Source organism: Schistocerca piceifrons, chromosome 1, assembly GCF_021461385.2.
Source record: "Schistocerca piceifrons isolate TAMUIC-IGC-003096 chromosome 1, iqSchPice1.1, whole genome shotgun sequence".
Lineage (NCBI taxonomy): Eukaryota > Metazoa > Arthropoda > Insecta > Orthoptera > Acrididae > Schistocerca > Schistocerca piceifrons.
In genome coordinates this window covers 775778535-775799085 of record NC_060138.1, presented here as the reverse complement: position 1 = coordinate 775799085, position 20551 = coordinate 775778535, and the positions used below count along the sequence as shown (strand labels likewise).

The window sequence follows — 20551 nt, the reverse complement described above, 5'->3', positions numbered from 1 at the left end:
CCTTCGTGATTCGCTATGCTCCAAGCGGCCAGTAACAGCTGCAAGCCCACAGAATGTCAGATCCACTGAGGTAGCAATTTTGAACCTTATAGCAGTGGTTCAACATTTCCTACGGTGCAGTGAATGATATTGTTCATTCCATGCTGAAATTTCATAAAGTCAGTGCTCGCTGGGCGCCACAGAACATGACAACAACCACAAGGACCCATGAATGATGATAAGCTTGGATCACTTAATGCATTACACCACAGAAGGACACAACTTTCTGAAAGGAATCATCTCTGATGATGAGTCATAAACATATCACTATAAGCCCGAAACCAAGCAGGCCTCTACGGAGTGGAAACATGCTGGTTCTCCAGTATGAAAAAAATACAAAGTTAATCAATCTGCTAGGAAATTACTCTGCTAGGAAAGTGCTTCTAGCAGTGTCCTGGGATATGCATAATGTGTTATTGGTGGACTTTGCTGAACACAAGACCACCGTGGATGCTACAGCCTACATTAAAACTTTGGTTAAGTTGTGCTGCGCCCTTTGTGACAAACACAACAATAATTCTGATGCTGTCAGACTTCATGAGACTGATCACGCCCATGTTGGTGCTCCTGCTTGTGATAAAATCGTCAAATTTGGGTGTGAGGTGCTCCAGCAGCCACCATACAGTCCGGACTTTACACCATTGGACTTTCACCTGTCTGGTCCAAAAAAGAGATTGCTGGCCAACCAATACCTTGCAACAGATGTGGAAGCAAAATCAGCAGTCCACAAATGGATATACTCCAAACAAATGGACTTCTACGATAAGAGCATACTGAACCTGGTGCCATGATGGGAGAAATGTGTTCAAAACATTGAAGACTATGTAGAAAAATTGGTAAAAGCTATAAGTTCATCTGTAATTTCTTTTAATTTTGTTACCTATTAAACTTTTTGGTAGTATTACTTTCCAATCTTCCCTCGTAATTGAGGATGTAGGTTGCAAGTGCTACTCTGAACTGAAAAGTAGTGGCAGAGGAGAGGAATTCATTGCAAGCTGCATCATATCAGTCAGAAGACTGATGACTCAAAAATAAATAAATAAAATAGAATAAAATAATATAAAATTATTCAACTACAGTTTTGTCAAAACAGGTGACAGATGAAGCAAACATTCCATTTTCTATCTATATTTTTCAGGCGAGGAAAAAATGTCTAAATCATATCATCTTGATCTTCTTCTGAATTATATTTTTTATTTTGCCTTCTGAAGATACACGAAACTTCCAGTGGCCTCACATTGCAGATACTGCAGCCTAACAACACACTTTTTTTTGTGAAATACAGTCCTCAATGAGAAAGGAAATTTTTGTTATAAAATCTTCCTATAACAACTGTTCATGCTTCCTGTCCTCTACTATTGTTTGATTCAATGACACTCAAGTGTAGTTTGACATTCAAGAAATTCAGCATGCTGAAGTTTTGGCTCTCACGCATCAAGAAAGTTAATACAGAGTTTGACATTGCCCTCTGACAAGAAATTCAGTGTGTTGAAGTTATTGCTCTCATGCATACAGAAAGTAAGTACAGAGCTGTGAACCTGAGCTTCTGATGTACTGAGTCCATCACTGTAAAATGCATTGAAAGTCAACTATTCTATTTGCTGTGGAGTGCTACTGCATAACTACTGTAAACTCTTAAGTTTAAGTTTTCTTCGCAGGAGGTCTGAAGTACCACTCAAGAACTTTCTTTGCGTTAAATATTAACAATTTTTCTTCGTTGCAAATGTGATGAAATGTGCTGTATGTTGTTAGAAGAAATAATAGCTCTACCCCTGTGTTGTTGTACATCAGCAACTTGATTCTTCTTATTCAAAATTAAGGAGAAAGTCTGAATGTTAGCAAAAGAGAATGGCTTCTAATGAAAAAGAGTTAAGTTATCTGATTTAACAGTTTCTGTAGTGACCATGTTTGCTGTATTGCAGCACCAACTGGAAGGATTAGCCAGTGGTTCACTGTTGCCCAGGGGATGCCCAAATGGGAATATTATGATTAGTGCACTCTTCTGGGAGGCTCCTCCACTTTCTGTGGCCCATCATATGTAGGAAGCATATCATGACAGAAATTTTGTTCTGATCTGTGCTTCCATATGAAATTAAAAATAAATCTCTCACCAAATGTTGCTTGTTTTTTTAGTGGTGAAGCAATAGAGATAATCACTTCTTTCTGTCACATCTTTACAACTCCTTTATGCTTGGGAGAATAGGTTCATGAGTGGTTTATTTTGTAAATTATTTTTCTGATTGTTAGCTGAATAACTGAAATATTTTTGATGCAATGAAGAGATACATTTACCCTTGCTGAGCATGTTGCCTGAAGAGTACTTTTAATTCACAGATTGTTCTCATTTTCTTAAATGAAATTTTATTTGCACAACCAATTCGATCTTGTCATTAACATCAGTAGTAGAAATCTGCTTTTATCAAATGTATCACAGATTGAACAAGTAGCACATTGGGCACACCCAGACAGGATACTGTAACTATTATATATTAATCATTAGAGTCTGGGCCAAAGAAATGAGATACTCTCATAGAAAAAGTTTGTGCATCATCTTTACTGCAATATTTCAGGCAGATATTGCTCATATAGAGACTAATGGAGTGAAAAATTCCTGGTTGAGACGTTCAAAAAGCTCTCTGCAAAGCCAGGAACTGCACAGAATCTGTTATTGAATTTGGTTTGAACACTTTTTTCGGGCTGGTTTACATGTTCTTTGCCCATCAGCCTTGAAAGCATCGCTCTTCCCTCCCCGCTCCCCCCCCCCCCCCCCCACCCGGTCTCTCCCCCCCTCCCACCCCCCTCCCACTCTCTCTACCCCCACCCCCCACCCTTCCCAATCATGGAACACTGATTTCAGAATACATTACAAAATCACAACCACAGACTTAAAACAGACAACGGTCATTGTCAATGGCAGGCTGTTTTCTGTGAGAAACATTTGGGGAGGAGTTGTTTTTGTTGAACCCAACATATTTTTAAGCGGCAATAATTCAGCATTTTAGTTATATTTGAGAAATGATAACAGTGAGTTTTAGCCATTGCTATCAAAATTGTGCCAATATCATAAATAGGATTAAAAAGAATGATCTTGTTATAAATTTCTGAACTTTTATTCTATGTGGTGTCTATAAGTGTGGCTCATCAGAAAAAAATGGGGCTAGTATTCAGCTACAATTGCCTGTGAACAACAAGCAGAAAACACAACACAATACTAACAAAGCCCATCATATCCTGTCTCATCTTTTTTCATTAGATGAAACTTGTGTCAAAGTTAGTTCTTGCATATCTAGAGTGATACGCAACTATCCTGGAACTCGGTATCAGTTGCAGATTGCCTATCTAATTTCTTTCAGAGGCATCAAAAGTTGGCTTTCAATATTTCAGATAATTATTGACCAAATTCAAAAATTTGAAATGTATCATAATTATTCATTAAGAGATATAATCTTAAGTCAAAAGTTTAACAGAGTAAGACAAATATTACAGTTAAAAACTGTGTGTCTTGAGGCTGCATAACTGATGGTGCGCAAATACCCAGGCTTTACTCATCCAGTATTTGATAATGAAAGAACTTGGCAACTTCCAACAAATTTTACACATAATTGTAAACCTTTACAGAATTTTTTTCTCACTCTGAAATTCACCACAAAATTATGAAAGGAAAAAAGTTTATCACTTCCTATATTTTCATTGTTCATGCAGCAACACTTCAGCATCAGACACGTTTTAATTTGTTACTTCTTCACTACCAGTTCTATTCATAATACAGTTTGCAGACAGTACGCATACATACCACTGAATATACCTGCAAAATTATATCATTGTATGACACACAATTCAGGGGATATACGAGATGTGTGGAAAACTTGCTTTTCCTTAAAATAGAGCACAAATTACCCAGAGTATATTCATCCAGTATTTCATAATGGGAGCACTTAGCAACTTATAACAAATTTTAAGTATAATTTCAAACATTTTGTAAACTTTTTCTTGCTTACATGCTTAATGTCAGATATTTACCACCTCAACTCATCTGTAAAGAAATCCAATGTTGAAATCTGTTTCAAACATGAGAGTTCGATTCTTTAAAGAATCGGGAGTTTACTGGTCATCTATAAAGAAGAAGCTACATGGACCAGCCAAGGAAAAGATGACTAGTGGATCATCCCTGACAATGGCACTTAATCTGTTATGGGTGTGATGATGATAACATGCTGTATGTCCATTTCACTTATTTGTACACTGTACCCATTCAGTTCAAATGGCTCTGAGCACTATGGGACTCAACTGCTGAGGTCATTAGTCTACCCATTCAGTTGCTTGAGAGCTAACATGTTGGTGAAGCTGTTAAGGTGTACAATATGACGAAGTTTCAATAATTATTTATTTCACACCATTCAAAGGAAACTACCATGAATGCTTGCACATCTTTTTAGTGTCAGTTCCAGTGTAAACCATAAATAGATAAACAAAAGACTAATTCTTCCACAGCAGACCTATAATTTTTACAGAATTTACATTTCACTGCGTCCCTTACAGCCACACTGTATTTGTGATTAGTCTTATTCTGTTATGTAGCAAAGTTATGTAATACCCAACTTTTCATTTAAAAAAGTAATTTTGTTCTGTTTAAATATAATGAGTTTTGTGTGAAAACTGTATGCTGTCTTATGCATCAGAATCAAATAACAGATAGAAAAATTGACAAAATAGTAGCTTGAGGTGGAAGTTACAAATCTTAATATGTAACAAATCTTACAAATTATTAATTTATTTTTAATTTTTTCCTTCAAATAAAATCCACTTTAATATAGTCTTGCATGTTAATTTTGTGCTGCAATACTAGATTATTTACTTTTATAAAAAAGACTGCAGAAGTAGAGCTGAGCTAGTAAGTGAGCGGCAAAAGTTGTGATTTTATTCCCTCTTCTATAAGTGATCTACATCTGAACCAACAAGGGGCGTTCAAAAATAAACGAGCCAAGAGGCATAATTACAGAAACCACTACCTGTATGTGTAGAAGTATTGACCCTGGCTGTTGAGACACTTGTCCCACTGTGACACAAGGCGGTAAATGGCTGTCTCATAAAATTCCAGGAGCTGCGATGTTAACCAGTTCCACATGTACAGCTGGACGTTGTCATCCATAGTGAATCCTTTGCCCCTCGGAGCCTTTTTAAGGTGACTCCCTTCTGATTCACTTCCTGCAGCATGGGACAATAGTTAATGCCCAGCGTCACTCGCAAACCTTGACCACCCTTCACCAAGCGATCACATCAAAACGACCAGGCGATCTCACTCATCGGTTCATTCTGCTTGAGGACAATGCAAAGCCTCATATGGCCAACACAGTCACAGCACTCCTGCAGAAATTCAAATGGGAGGTTCTCGTCCACCCTCCACACAGTCCGGACGTCTCTCCCTGTGATTACACCATTTTTGGTCCCTTTAAAAACGCTCTGAGGGGCAAACAATTCACCTCGGACGACAATGTCCAGCTGTACGTGCAGAACTGGCTAACATCGCAGCCATTCACTGCCTCGTGTCACACTTCTAACATACAGGTACTGTTTTCTGTAATTATGCCTCCGGCCCATTTCTTTTTTAATGCCCCTTATAAATCTACTTGGCTACACTGCAAATCACACTAAGTGCTGGCAGAGGGTTCATAGAACTACCTTGACAATAATTGTCTATTATTCCACTCTCAAACAGCGTGCAGAAAAAACCAACACCTATATATTTCCACATGAGCTCTGATTTCCCTTATTTTATTACGATGATTGTTTCTCACTATGTAGGTTGGTGTCCACAAAATATTTTCGTATTCGGAGGTGAAAGTTGGGAAGTAAAATTTAATGGGAAGTTTCCACCGCAATGATAAATGCCTTTGTTTTAATTATGTCTGCCCCAAATTCTGTATCACGTCCGTGTCACTCTCTCCCCTATATCTCTTCTTTGAACTTCCTCGATGTACTAACTTAATTCTATCCAGTAAGGATTGCACACCGTGCAGCAGTGCTCCAAAAGAGGATGGACAAGTGAAGTGTAGGCAGTCTCTTTAGTAAGTCTGTTGCACCTTCTAAGTGTTCTGCCTATAAAACGCATTCTTCGGTTTTCCTTCACCACAGCATTTTCTATGTATTCTTTCCAATTTGTTTGTAATTGTAATTCCTAGGTATTTAGTTGAATTTACACCATTTAGATTTGACTGATTTACCAAAGTTTAATGGATTCCTTTCAGCATGCATGTGGATGATCTCACATTTTTCATTATTTAGGGTCAATTGCCAATTTTCGCACTATACACATATCTTTTCTCAATAATTTTACAATTTGTTCTGATCTTGTGAGGATTTTACTAGACAATAAATGGCAGCATCATCTACAAACAACCTAAGACAGCTGCTCAGATTGTCTCCTAAATCGTTTATGTAAATAAGGTACGCAGAGGGCCTGTAACACTACCTCGGGGAACATCAGAAATCACTTCTGTTTTACTTGATGACTTTGCCAATTACTATGAACTGTGACCTCTCTGACAGGAAACCACGAATCCATTCACATAACTTGAGACGATATTCCATAAGCATGCAATATGACTACAAGTCGCTTGCGAGGTACAGCCTTTCGAAATCTAGAAATATGGAATCAATCTGTAATCCCTTGTCGATAGAACTCAAAACTTTGTATGATTAAAGAGCTAGTCGTATTTCGCAAGAGCGAAGTTTTCTAAAAGCATGTTGACTGTGTGTCAATAGACTGTTCTGTTCGATGTAATTCATAGTGTTTGAACACAATATATGTTCCAACATCCTGCTGCATATCGACATTAATGATACGGGCCTGTAATTAGGTGGATTACTCCTATTGCCTTTCTTGAATATTGGTATGACCTGTGCAATTTTCCAGTCTTTGGGTATGGATCATTTGTTGAGCAAGCAGTTATATATGATTGTTAAGTGTGGAGCTATTGCATCAGCATACTCTGAAAGGAATCTAAATGGTATACAAAATGGTATACAGTCTGGACTGGATGACTTGCTTTTCTTAAGTGACTTAAGTTGCTTCACTACTCCAAGGATATCTACCTCTAAGTTAGGTACATTGACAGTCATTCTTGATTCAAATTCTGGAATATTTACTTTGTCGCCTTTGGTGAAGATAACAGTTCAAAGTCAGATGTCTTTACCACCAGGCTTCTTCTTACAAGAGAAACTTTGTGTCATATTATGTGTTTCAGTTGACACATTCTGCTCACCTTATTTTACAATAATAGGCTGCACATTCACAATTTTCATTTTTCACTTTGTGTTTCATTTAAAAATATCTTCCTCTGCATTTTTTGGCAAGTTACATTCTTCAGAATGGTTCTGGGCTCTTCACTTGGTGTACACTGCAAATTTTACACTCCAGTACAGTGAGTTGAGATATATAGCTAATCCTTCACATATGATATCATTTAGTATTCAGTATTGATTTTAAACTGTTTTCTTCCTGGTTTTGTACATTCCATGTATTCCCAATTTAATACCCTTTTTCTTGTAGACATCTCATTGTCTTACTTTTCCAGTGCTTTTCCACATCACTTATGTCATGGCATCTGTGCACAACTAAATCAGCACCATGGTATCGACAATAATCAGCAAATACATTCACATAAATCAACCTAATGTTTCTGCAAACAGCAAACTCATTCAAGGTAACAACTTCTATCAGATATGTAATTCACAGTACAAGACGACTACCTCCCAGATTACATCTTCACTATGCAATTATTCACCAATAGATACGCAAAACTATGTACTCAATGCAGAGAGAAAACACAATAAAATGAGGAACATGAAAACAAAATTGTCTTTAGGTGCAACAAGATTATGGTTAAAAAAATCTAGGACTACTATTGCACAACAGTAGTACAGTAAATATAGTGGGGTACAGCTACCTACTTTTCTCACTGATCCACAAGACCGACGACAAAAATTACTATGAAAGAGTGTGACAGAGAATATGACAGCAATGGAGTTGTGCCCAATCCAAATTTTGCACTTGAATTGCAGTTCATATCCATAAACTTTATATGGCAAATTGTAATGTTTGGATGTTTACATTATCCAATTTTAAAATCAGGAGACAATAGTTCAGATGCATACGATAACTAAAATAGGCAAGTAAAAGCTACTACAGATTACATCTATCAGGCTAACAACCACTCATCAGAGTGCTTACAGCATAGAACACAAAGATATCAACAAGTTTCAGATCATAAAGCATGCAATCTGGTGAAACTCACAAAATATCGCTTAAGGAATATGACTTCTGTTCATTTCTATTGGTAAAAGTATACTGTTACCTTTAATTTGCATTTGTAAGGGCAGTAACATATTACATCTGGACTCTTGCTCATTCCAAATTCAACTAGGATTCAGTCACAAAAAATATATTACCACTATCAAATCTTCACACTTAATTTCCGAAGATGTAAATGAAAAATAGTATTACTGAGAAGCTCAAATCATTTTTCATAAGCAATCAGTATTAAATTTACTAAGGCATCCAAAGTGACGCCAGTGTAAAAAAAAAAGTCAAAATATTAATTACAACTTAATATAGGAAAAGAGTTTACATAAATTATTCTAGCCAGAGAATACAAAAGGAAAGAGGCTCTGAATCAAAGAATCATTCCTGTCTGCTATGCTATCCCCAAAAGAAAAAAAATTGAATACCTTAAAATTATAAACAATGAAAATAAGAGGAAGGCTGTTTATAAAACTGACTAGTATATTTCTACTCGCACAAATCTAGAAATATTGTACTTATCCTCACCTCAAAAATATGTATCTCAAGTATTTGGTAAATGAAAAGTAAATAAAAGTACTACTGGTGGGAGCAATGGGTAGAATGGTACCGACAGCTAACACAGCACTGAAATTTCCTTCTGTTTTCCTTTTTCTTTAACAAAAGAAAGGGGGGAGACACAATATTAAGATTTTTCGGCTACAATACAAGTCCTGTACACTATTTTTATTGTTTACACTTTGTCTACTGATAAGCCACAGAAACCTTCCTTATTGTTGTGGACTCTGCAACATAATTTAGGAGAGGATCACTGGTTTGACACATTTCTATTACCAGTTCTTCCAGAGTACAACCTAGGTTGTGCTGCCTACAACTCAAGATTTTCTTATGAATACATTTGTAGTGATTGTATGTTGCAATGACGATTATAGTGACACAACACAGTGCGCAAAGATTTATGTTTAGTGATACGTTCATTGACAGACGTTTATTCTTTGCTTCAGAGTAGTTAATTATTCCTTGCTCCTGTTGAATAAATGTTGTATGCTACTTGGATATGATGCTTTAAAAGTATTGATGCCTCATGGTAACTCTAATGAACAACACTTCTATCAAGAGTACAGATAATTTGGTTCACAATATTAATGACACCGTTTTGCTTTAATAAAGTCACAAAAAGATAAATAATTTTCAAAACAAAATTTACAATATTCAGATATATATGGGCTGAAGTGAACCTTCAGAACACAGCACAATCAATCCACAAGATTTGTTGGATGTTTCACAAAAAGGCATCTGTTTTTAAAGAGCAAAGATACGGGTTTGGTCCCACTGTGGTGCAAATTTTTAATCAGTCAAGAGGATTAAAATAAGCAAATAACTGTCAAGTAGAAACACATCTATGGGCAAAAACTCTTTTTACAATCACAAAATTGGTTAGAAATGTGAACACACAGACCACATGCACAGACTAGGCAGAAGACTAGCAGGAAGGAGGTGAGCATCAAATAATAGAAGAGGGAAAGCAATGGTTGAGACAGGTTTGAGACAAGGTTGTAGCACATCTCTGATCTTATTCCATCTGTATATTGAGCAAGCAGTAAAGGAAACAAAAGAAAAGTTCGGAGTAGGTATTAAAATCCATGGAGAAGAAATAAAAACTTCGCCGATGACATAGTAATTCTGTCAGAGACAGCAAAGGACTTGGAAAAGCAGTTGAACGGAATGGACAGTGTCTTGAAAGGAGGGTATACGATGAACATCAACAAAAGCAAAACGAGGATAATGGAATGTAGTCGAATTAAATCGGGTGATGCTGAGGGAATTAGATAAGGAAATGAACACTTAAAGTAGCAAATGAGTTTCGGTATTTGGGAAGCAAAAAACTGATGATGGTCAAAGTAGAGAGGATATAAAATGTAGACTGGCAATGGCAAGGAAAGCGTTTCTGCAGGAGAGTAGTTTGTTAACATCGAGTATAGATTTAAGTGTCCGGAAATCTTTTCTGAAAGTATTTGTATGGAGTGTAGCCATGTATGGAAGTGAAACATGGACGATAAATAGTTTAGACAAGAAGAGAATAGAAGCTTTCGAAATGTGGTGCTACAGAAGAATGCTGACGATTAGATGGGTAGATCACATAACTAATGAGGAGGTACTGAATAGAACAGGGGAGAAGGGGAATTTGTGGCGCAACTTGACTAGAAGAAGGGATTGGTTGATGGGACATGTTCTGAAGCATAATGGATCACCAATGTAGTATTGGAGGGAAGCATGCAGGGTAAAAATCGTAAAGGGAGACCAAGGGATGAATACACTAAGCAGATTCAGAAGAATGTAGGTTGCAGTAGTCATTTCGAGATGAAGAGGCTTGCACAGGATGGAGTAGCATGGAGAGCTGCATCAAGCCAGTCTCTGGACTGAAGACCACAACAACAACAAACAAAACCATTATTCAGTCTACAAATGCTGAAAGAAAGACAAGTATCATCCTCTCATGATGACTGCAATATAACTATTACTGATGCTTTGTCAAAAAAGCAAAAAACATCCATGTCGAAGAGTTTTCAACTTTCAATAAGGTAAAGACAGAGAGAACCAAAAATAACAATAAGTTACCTATTGTTACCAATCTGAGCTCGATTCTGATTGCCTCTGCAGTGCCTCACAGTCAGCACAGGATGTTATTACACAAGCCTCTGTTCAGCAATTATTTTTTGTAGTTTTCACCAATGTGGAAGCCACTGTCTTACTGAAAATTTACTGTAAAAATTACTTACGTGACTTTGTACTAATATGAAAGAAGAGAAGCCAAATTATAGAAAAGTGATGACAATATAGAATATATACATTCTGCAGTAATTAAGTACTGCTAGGTGGATATTTGGCAAGAATGCTGGGCACTACAGCAGTGGCAAATAATTTTTTTAGTTTCGTACTGTCCTCTATCTGCTTCTATGTTGCACCAAAACTTTAATCTCTACATATCTATTACATATTGTACCTCAACACTTGTTTTACATATTCTAATATCTGCCTACTGCAGCAATATTTCCCTGTTTTTACCTTCTAGTACCAAGTTAAACATTACTAAATACTATTTAAAATGTTGCACTAGCATTGTCCTACTTGTAGAAAACTTCCTTCTTCCTCTGTACAATCTAGTACATTTTGGCATAAATGTTAATAAATGTCATTTTCATATTTAATGACAATACAAGTGAAGATAGCAAACCATGATAATATACCTTAAATAAAGTAGTAAGTACATCACATAATAGTTATCTGATAAATGAGGACTTACCTGTCGACGATATACTTCTTCTTCAAGACGTTGTTCTATATTTGACGATTTTCGATTATGCCCGCTACTTTCACTACCCCACAATTCTGACAGACTCAATAATGGCCCACTACTGCAACAAAAATAGGTGAATTATTCAATGAAGGATTAAATTTTAGAGTAGTTCAAATTTAAATGGACTGTGATAATATTTTTCTAAATTATCAGCATTTTTCTAATTTCTAATATTAACAATGGTGTTTTCAAAGCACCCAAAGCATGTTAGCTTATTGCTATAGTGTGAGACCTGGTGTTATTATGCCAGAGCAAATAAGTTCTGACATGGGTGCACATAGTGCCTTTTGACTTGTAGGCAATTCAACCTTAATGAAGATCACAGAATCAGGCAATACTAATGTTGTCATGCTCCTTTTGGAAATTATTAGCAGATTGTGTACACTACTTCAGAGCACAGTGGCCAAGGCTTTCCAAGCAGAAATCAGCACCAGCTTTCAGTGAAAATCCCTTGTAACTTCATACTGGCTCTCCATTTAAAGAGGTAATGACTATTCCTAGTCTCATGACAAGATCATTTCTGCAAAAAAGCATTATCCCCTTGCCACATAATGTGAAATGCAAGTGATTGCAACTCATCAAGGCACCAACATTTTAGGTGAAGTTGAAGAGAGATTTGAAGCACTGTTAAATGCCAAAATTCTATGATAGGCCCAATATTCTGCCCTACCATGTCTGTTTACAGAAGCAAGGACTCTGATACGGTTTCAATGAGATGCTGTCCTCTCTCAAACTAATTACAACAAAGCATTCTTTTCCCATAGTTTGAGGATAAACCAACATATTTAAAAAGTAGTAAAACCTTCATTCACAAGAAACTGTAAACCATGTTGCATAATTCCAGGGTGCACCTCTCACTAACAGTACTGGATGGAGGCCGAGGTTTGCAACAAAGATCCGTGCTTTCTTCCAGAAAAACCCCTGTATTTTCCCTGGCTACCACCTCAAAATGTTTCATTTATATGTGACTTGCCCTTGTGATAATGAAATGAAAGCATTTGCCCCAAAATAAGGGAATAAGTTTGCAGAAATCTGTAAATTTTGTCTTGCAAAACTGAAAAATATTAATTGATAACTGAATAAATTTTGGGTATCAAAATGAAAAAATTTACAATATTTAATTACTTCTACTTAGTTAATGTACCAGAAGTAATCGGCAAACTCCATTGTCTGCTTCTGTAAATAAAGCTGTGGCCCCAATGCAGCCCAGTCACTTTCGTATCATCTGGCGTCTTCTATCTGCCTGGTGTACTCAATTGAAATATATGTGATAGAACAGAATTTACTACTCTCAGCATTATTTGGAATTGTTCTTGTACCCCGTTGACTTTTACAAGCCTTGAAACTGGAACAGAGAGGCCTTGTTTCGAAACCTTTGTGTTTTTTTACTAATGATAATTAGCCTGGGATGGCTGTCAATTTTCTGGATGTAATACAATTCATACATGGGACTTTAATGTATACAAATAAAAACCAATACCTAGGCAGACCATAAACTGCAAGGATTCAGTCCAATTCAGTTAGTGGTGTAACATTATTTACACAGAGCAGTACAATGGAATCAATAACAAATAAGCAGGCTGCAGGAGAAACCACATACAGAGTTCTACTTATAGTAGCTGCATACATTTGCAGAGCATCATCTGCTGACAGGATCTTAACCACCATTTGTTCCATCACAGTTTAATATCCTCACCAGCAGACAACATCAATAACAGCATGAAGGCATTACAGCTCTTGAAAACAGAGTATCATCAGAGGCAAGTCACTTGGGTTCAGCTGCTCTCTCAGAACAGGACAAGCAAGCAGCTGCAGCTCAGTCTTAAATAGCAGGCCGCATGACCTCTTTCGAATTTCGCATAGCTGCTATTTGAAAATACCTGCCTGTGGACTTGGATATTTTGGTTATCGCTGTTGGCATTCCTTCTGTGTTCTGCTCATGACGCACCTGACTTGTTTATGGATTACGCGTTCGTATCAGGCACATCACAAAACAGAGAAGTCAAGAATAGGAGCATTTACCTGCAATGTCATCAGCTTCACTATCAGGCGCATAATGTAACAGATCATGGTGTCACTATTCTTTTATTTTATTGTGATCTAACCCTTGCATATTGTGTTTGTTTTGTAGACGAAACACCTTGCCCAATACCAGACCTCTAGAATTTTTGGTAATCTGTAGTTCACTGAGTTACTTTATTACAAGAAAACCCACTAGATGGAAAATGGCACCATCAAAAATGACCTGGTCTGCTACATAGACCCTGAACAGCCTGAATTGGCCTAAGTTAGTACTTAAGCTCATTGCTTTGAGCCAGAAATGTAACTACTGTTATGCATATTCATTCATTCATTCATTCATTCATTCATTCATTCAAGACGTGGTCAGTTACCAATTTCTAAAGTTTCAGTTCATTATATGTCCACAGGGTTGTGAGTGTAATTTAAGAAGGCTGAGGTAGAAGCTATATCTGGCACTCTGCACCATTCTTCCTCTATAGTACAGTCAACAACTTTTCCCTCAGCACCATCGGTTTACCGACAACCACCGAGCATTCAATTTTCACCACGAGACATCAAACTTTTCGGTGAGCAAAATGACATACCACGTTTCAAAACCACACCACTTCACCCTGAAGCAAATGGTCTCACTGAAAGCATTGTAAGCATATTCAAATCTCATATAACAAAAGCCAACACAGCAGTACAATAAGGATAATGCACTATTAATTTTTCTTTCACAATAAAGAGGCACTCCACATGATACAAAATCTCCAGTAGAAAAATTGTGTGGAAGACTGCACTGTACACTAATGTCAATACTAAAGCCACTCATTCATCTACAGACCAACCACACTCAGCCAAGAATAAAGTTTTTCAAAGTCACTGATCAAGTACTCATTACAAAAATGGAAAGAAACAGTGGGTACCAGCCAAGGTGATATATTTCTGAACATAATGTACAGGGTCAGAACTAACAACAGTGTCACAACACGGCATAGAAACCAAATGAAGCCACAATGTGTGCATGCACATATAGCTGGAGCTCCTGGGCCGTTTCTTTTACAGACTCATATGACTAAGATGCAGCCGGCTGTCTTGGTGGAATTACAATTGCAGCCAGCAGTTCTCCCCAACTTCACCACAAGCAGTGAGACCCAGATGCAGCAAACCAATGTCCTGATGGAGGATAGCATAGTGCCTCACCCCACAGACAGAGATATGATGTTGACGCAGTGGATTAGCTGGACCAAGTACCCATCACCCAGGTTTTAGGTACAGCTTTCCTCAGCTGCAGGGGGCAAATGCAAGAGGGAGCAGCAAGTGTGTATCTACTATAATTCGGATGGTGGTAGTCCCTACGAAACATGAAACAATCTTTGTCAACACCCCGTTTCTCAGCCAACAAGGGAAGCTGTATCCTCCAGAAAATATAGTATACAGCCTACATAGATGAGCAATGAGCTGCTTATGACTCAAGAGCCAAGGACTATATCACATCCAGCCGCCAAACATTAATAGAAGCATACAAACAGTTCCACTCATCTTGGAATACCTCAAAACAATCAGACAGAATCAGAACAGTGTCGTAGGACTCGTCTGCACTCTCCACCAAGAAGAGGCAAACTGGACATTACACAAGTGACAGTAGTCACTGTTCACTACACCAGTATTGAAAGATGGATCAGTACAAGTGAACTTTGAACTACATTACTATCAGTAAATCATTGTAAATTGTTGATCATCTGTACTGTAACCTATTTTTGCCATTGCTGTTGTCTAACTTTACTTGGTCTCATGACGAATCTGTATAGTTGCTGCATGCAAGCAAACCACCACATAACATTAACTACTTTGGTGTAGGGAGGGATGGAGAGGGTTATCTTCCTGTCACATTTGTATGTTTGAAGTAAAGTGCATTTGGTGAATACAACAGGAGACTAGCTTTAAGAAACAGTACTGCTAATGTCAATTTTGTGGGATGTAATATTCTACTAAATACAGAGGCAAAACATTATGGCCACAAGCCACCGCGTGGTCGAATGGTGGTGCTACAGGCATGTGGCACAATAAAGAAAGCATAAGTAAAGCAAGTTAAAGAGCAATCATTCTAATGATGATACAGGTCATAAATGGGAAAATCCACCACCATGAGTGACTTTGACAAAGCATAGACTGTTTTGGTTCATCGCATGGGAACGAGCACCTTGAAAATGGCAAAGCTGGTTGGCTAGCTACCTGCTACTGCCATGAGAATCTATGGAAAGTAGCTGAATGACAGTGAAACCATGTGTGTTCGACAACATGCTGTACATTCACACCTCAGCACAGAACCTGATGGTTGGAGGTCTGCACACTCTGTAAACCAGGACAGGTGGCAATCTGCGGCAGATCTGGTGACAAAATTCATTGCTGGTGCACACACAAGTATTTAGGAGCACACCGTTGAGTGTACACTGTTGATCAAGGAGTTCAGCAACAGGCGACACCTATGTGTTCCCATGCTGACAATGACATCATCACTTACAATAGCAGATGGCACAGGATCATCGAAACTGGAAAATGGATCAATTGAAAGGTGTCATCTCCTCAGATGAACCACATTTCTTGTTACACCAAGTCAATGGTTATATCCAGATACGCACCGGTACAGCTGAACGTCTGCTTGAAATGTGCACTGTGCCATGAACAGACTGGTGGGACAATATTATACTTTGAGGACCATTCAACTTGGCTTCCTTGGGATCTGCGATAGTAATTGGAGGCACCATGACAGAACTGAATTATGTGAACATTATTGTTGACCACACATCCCCTATCATACCTGAGGTATTTCCTGATGGCAATGGCATCTTCCAGCAGGATACCTGTCCATACCATCAGGCCAAATCATCTACAGGAGTTTGAGGAGCATAACAATGAATTAATATTGGTGTCTTGGCCACCAGATTCATCCAGTCTGAATGCAATGGAACCAACACACCATTAAGCATGTGATCACTATACTTTAGCTTGTCAGTGTATATTCAGTCTCAAAAAGTGACTTTTCCACTCAATGGCAGAATCAGACAGGCATTTGGGTTTGTACAGTCCTTTCCAGATCACTTATGTGAGATAAGATACGGACATCTGGACCACACTACACTGAAAATGAACTGGGGTAACTAATGTAACAGGTCACTGAGCTGCTGCAGTATGAAATAGTGAATGCTAGTGTTGTGATGGATGCTTCCCAAATTATACATAGAAGATGTTACAGCTACATTCTAGCCTAGTCTTTTCTACAGCTATCCTTTAGCATCAAAATACAGGACTTTTGACATTAAGGTAAAGTCTGTAGTGCACATTTTACACTAACTTTCTGTGTTTGAGAACCAGTCATAAAACTTGGAACAAATATATAAAAATACTTGTTGAGGTGTGGACCATTTTACTCATGCCAAAAAGCACTCATTGGAATGATCTGTCTTTCTGGTGATGGTCATTGCTATCTTATTGATGGTGAGTATTTCTACTTAGCACTATCACTGTCTTGCAGTTGTCACTAAGCAATTGTCACCTACATCAGCCACTCCTTATATATCATTTGAGGTTGTGCTCACATCAAAAGAAGATTAGTTATTCTCTGGAATGAGAATAACATAAACTCTAAAACAGAGTTCTGTTATTTCATATGGGAAATTGTAAACATTGTATTCGACAGTCAATATGGTGTAGCCAACAGCATTAATCGACAGGTACCCTACGTATCATGTACACTAAATGACATGCACAATACTGCATTGCATCTTAAAAAAATTCAGCGCACTGTCACTGCAATTTGCAGACATAGGATCATTCACAATAAGGAGAAAGCATTGGAGCAGACCTTGCACAGCTCTCAAACTGGAAATGGAGGAGCTAGATCTGCAATGAATAGAAGATGACTCTGGAAAAGGTGTGGAAGGAATTGGATCTGCCACTCTTACATCCCCAGTTCTGCACAAGTATTTATTTTAACGATATCATTTACAATGTGAACAAATAGTCAGGCTCCATCAGACTGCAATTTTGTCAACAGAGTCTAAGATGCAGCATAGGATGTGCAGGATTCACACACACTGAGATGATAAATATTGACAATAATCACATATGGGCAGAAGTAAATCTTTGAGAAACCATGGAAGAAAGGCATCGGATAACTTTGGACAGGAATTCCCAGAGATACAGTCACAGGACAAAACACCTTTCCAGATAAATTAACAAGTACTGTTTACTATAAATTATCTGTACTACTGGAGAACATTATCCTTGAAAAAAGCCATAAATGTTTAGATGACAAGTGAATGCTCAAGAAAGTCCAGTAGCATGGCCTCCACATTCACTCCACCTCAATCACTTAGATTTCTGCTATGGGGACCTTTAAAAGCACTACTGTGTTCCACATTCATCAACAACATGGACACATTACAAGACTGTGTGTCCAAGCATGTCATCAAATCTGAGGGCAGTCAAGTGTGCTCACAAGACCTCATGATTCTTGAATGAAAAGGCCTGAAACGTGTAACAATGAGTGGTAACCACACTGAGTATCTCATGTAGTGTCATCAGACAGAGGAAAGGAAAAAGATATGAAACACTCAGTGAGAAAATGAAGCACACTTGTGAAGCCAAAAGTTGATTGTTAAAACTTATTTTCAATACTGTGTTGTGAAAGAAAGGATATTTCTTTTCAGCACTAAATTTTACTGTAGCTGTGAACATCCGTGAAGTTCAAAAACATTATACTGGAAAGTTCCTGTGAAACTGTGAATCCCATCATAAGTTTCATTAAGCCTTGAAGAACATTACTTACCTATTGCATAAAATATACATTCAACAACGATCATATGATCATGGCACCATTCCATCATTTTATCACCAGTAGACTGTAACTCCAATCGAACAGTTCAATGCATTACAAGTAATCCTCAGTAGGCACTGTTTATACTGCAACTGTCACTTATGTAATGGCCAACACATTTCTGATGTAAATTGAAGTGACTTAATAAACTGCCTGTAATACTGTCACTAAGCAACTGTCACCTACATCAGCCACTCCTTATATATCATTTGAGGTTGTGCTGGCATCAAAAGAAGATTAGTTATTCTCTGGAATGTGAATAACATAAACACTAAAACAGAGTTCTGTTATTTCATATGGGAAATTGTAAACATCGTATTCGACAGTCAATATGGTGTAGCCATGTTTCAACAATAATCTAATTTTCCTATAAAAACTGATCAAAACCATAAGAAGATCAAACCTCTTCTTTACCCTGTCATTAGGTATGTTCACTTCCAAAACACATTTATGATGTAAAATTACTGTGGTAGCAATTTTCAAACAAGCTGTGTGGTTTCCGTTTGATTATTTAAATAACTTCGATATGTCAGTAGTAGTTTTATTTAATGAAGAATAATGTTTTTTTTTTTCCAGAATATTCAACACAACTGACATTGAAATACTCATGTAAATTCCCTGGCTTTTCATCTGGATATTACATGGGTTCAGCTGAGAAAGTTAGCAACAAGACTTTCTACAAGTTTCCAGAACAGCCTCAAGAGTTGCTTCTGAAATGGAAAAGTTTTGTAAAGTGTCACCTGATGTGAACTGTGATAATTATTTTGTTTGAGGAGATCATTTTTTCGAAGAAGATTCTATGAATAAAACTAGGCACAGGCTAAACAGGGGTATGTTTCCAAAACATGTCGCAGGTGTTCCCTGTGAAATTGCTAATATCAGTAGTGAATCAGGTGAAACAGTTGTTAATAGAAAATTAGGCTTACCAAGCACTAGTGGTGCTATGGCAAGTGTTCATTATACAGCTGCTAATACAAGAAGTGAAACTGGTGTTAATGAACTACAAAGCTTTAGTTGTGCTGGGGCAAGTAGTTCTCATGCAGCTGTACGACAGATAAAAGAAAATTTTTATTGTGTGCTTGAGGAATAAAAAGTAAGTTTTGTTTTCATTTCACTGTTTTTATCCACCTTTCCTACTTTTGGTACTTAGTATTGATGTCTTCTTTTTGTGTTGAAGCATTTACAATCTTAAGATGTAGGAACATTTTTTTAAGAAGTAGTACAACTTCCCTGGGTATTTACTCACAAATTACAGTCCTGAGCATAGTTGAAACAAATTTTAGAATTCTTCATTAATTAACACAGTGATATAAGATTTCTTAATTGAACCTCTTTAACTGCCAATTATTCTCTTAATAATAGTTTCCTACCCCCCCCCCCCCCCCGACCCCGCAGCTTGTGAGCCATCAAGGTACGACATTACTCAGTAATATCTGTAGTCCAATTTAGCTACTACAGTTTTTATTTAGCTTGTGACAGTTATTTAGACTACAATCTTGTTTCGAGTTCTGTCAGTTTCAAGTGTTGCATCTAGTTCTTATGATGCACAAAATGTCCTGGAGCTTTTATAGGTTGGTAGAAATCAATGTGTGTCAGTTTGCAAGACTCTTTTTGATGTTTGCGTCCAACAGTAGCTGCTCAAGAAAACATCATAGGAGCAGCCGCTGTCAGATACAAACGTCAAAAATAGACTTGTAAACTGACACGCTTATATTGATTTCTATCAGCATATAAAAGCTCCAGACCCAACACTTGAAACTGACAGTAAGTCAAAACAAGCTTTTAGTGTAAATAACTGTAGCTAAATAAAATTTAGCAGCTAAATTGGACTACAAATATTCCAGAATAATAGGTTTGTCACTGCTGTATTCTAATGTGCTATAGCTGTGTTTAAATTGTTTTTTTATGATGCTAGCCAATAATTACATAGAATGCTCAGGAAACTGAGATAAGAAAATTAATAAGCTAGGAG

At 37.4% G+C, this 20551-nt stretch overlaps 1 protein-coding gene across 5 annotated transcripts in view; it reads right to left on the bottom strand.

The window, feature by feature from the left end:
- LOC124712558 (dentin sialophosphoprotein) overlaps positions 1–20551 on the bottom strand; it is a 231005-nt gene that overhangs the window by 156537 nt on the left and 53917 nt on the right. For 4 of the 5 annotated variants that reach the window (XR_007005602.1, XM_047242880.1, XM_047242873.1 and 1 more), the window contains exon 5: positions 11643–11754. Coding sequence is in view for 4 of the 5 variants with exons in the window: in XM_047242880.1 (XP_047098836.1) it covers positions 11643–11754 (112 nt within the window). In the remaining variant the exon portion in view is untranslated. The remainder of the gene's footprint in view (positions 1–11642; positions 11755–20551) is intronic. The other variant, XM_047242881.1, reaches the window with a different exon arrangement.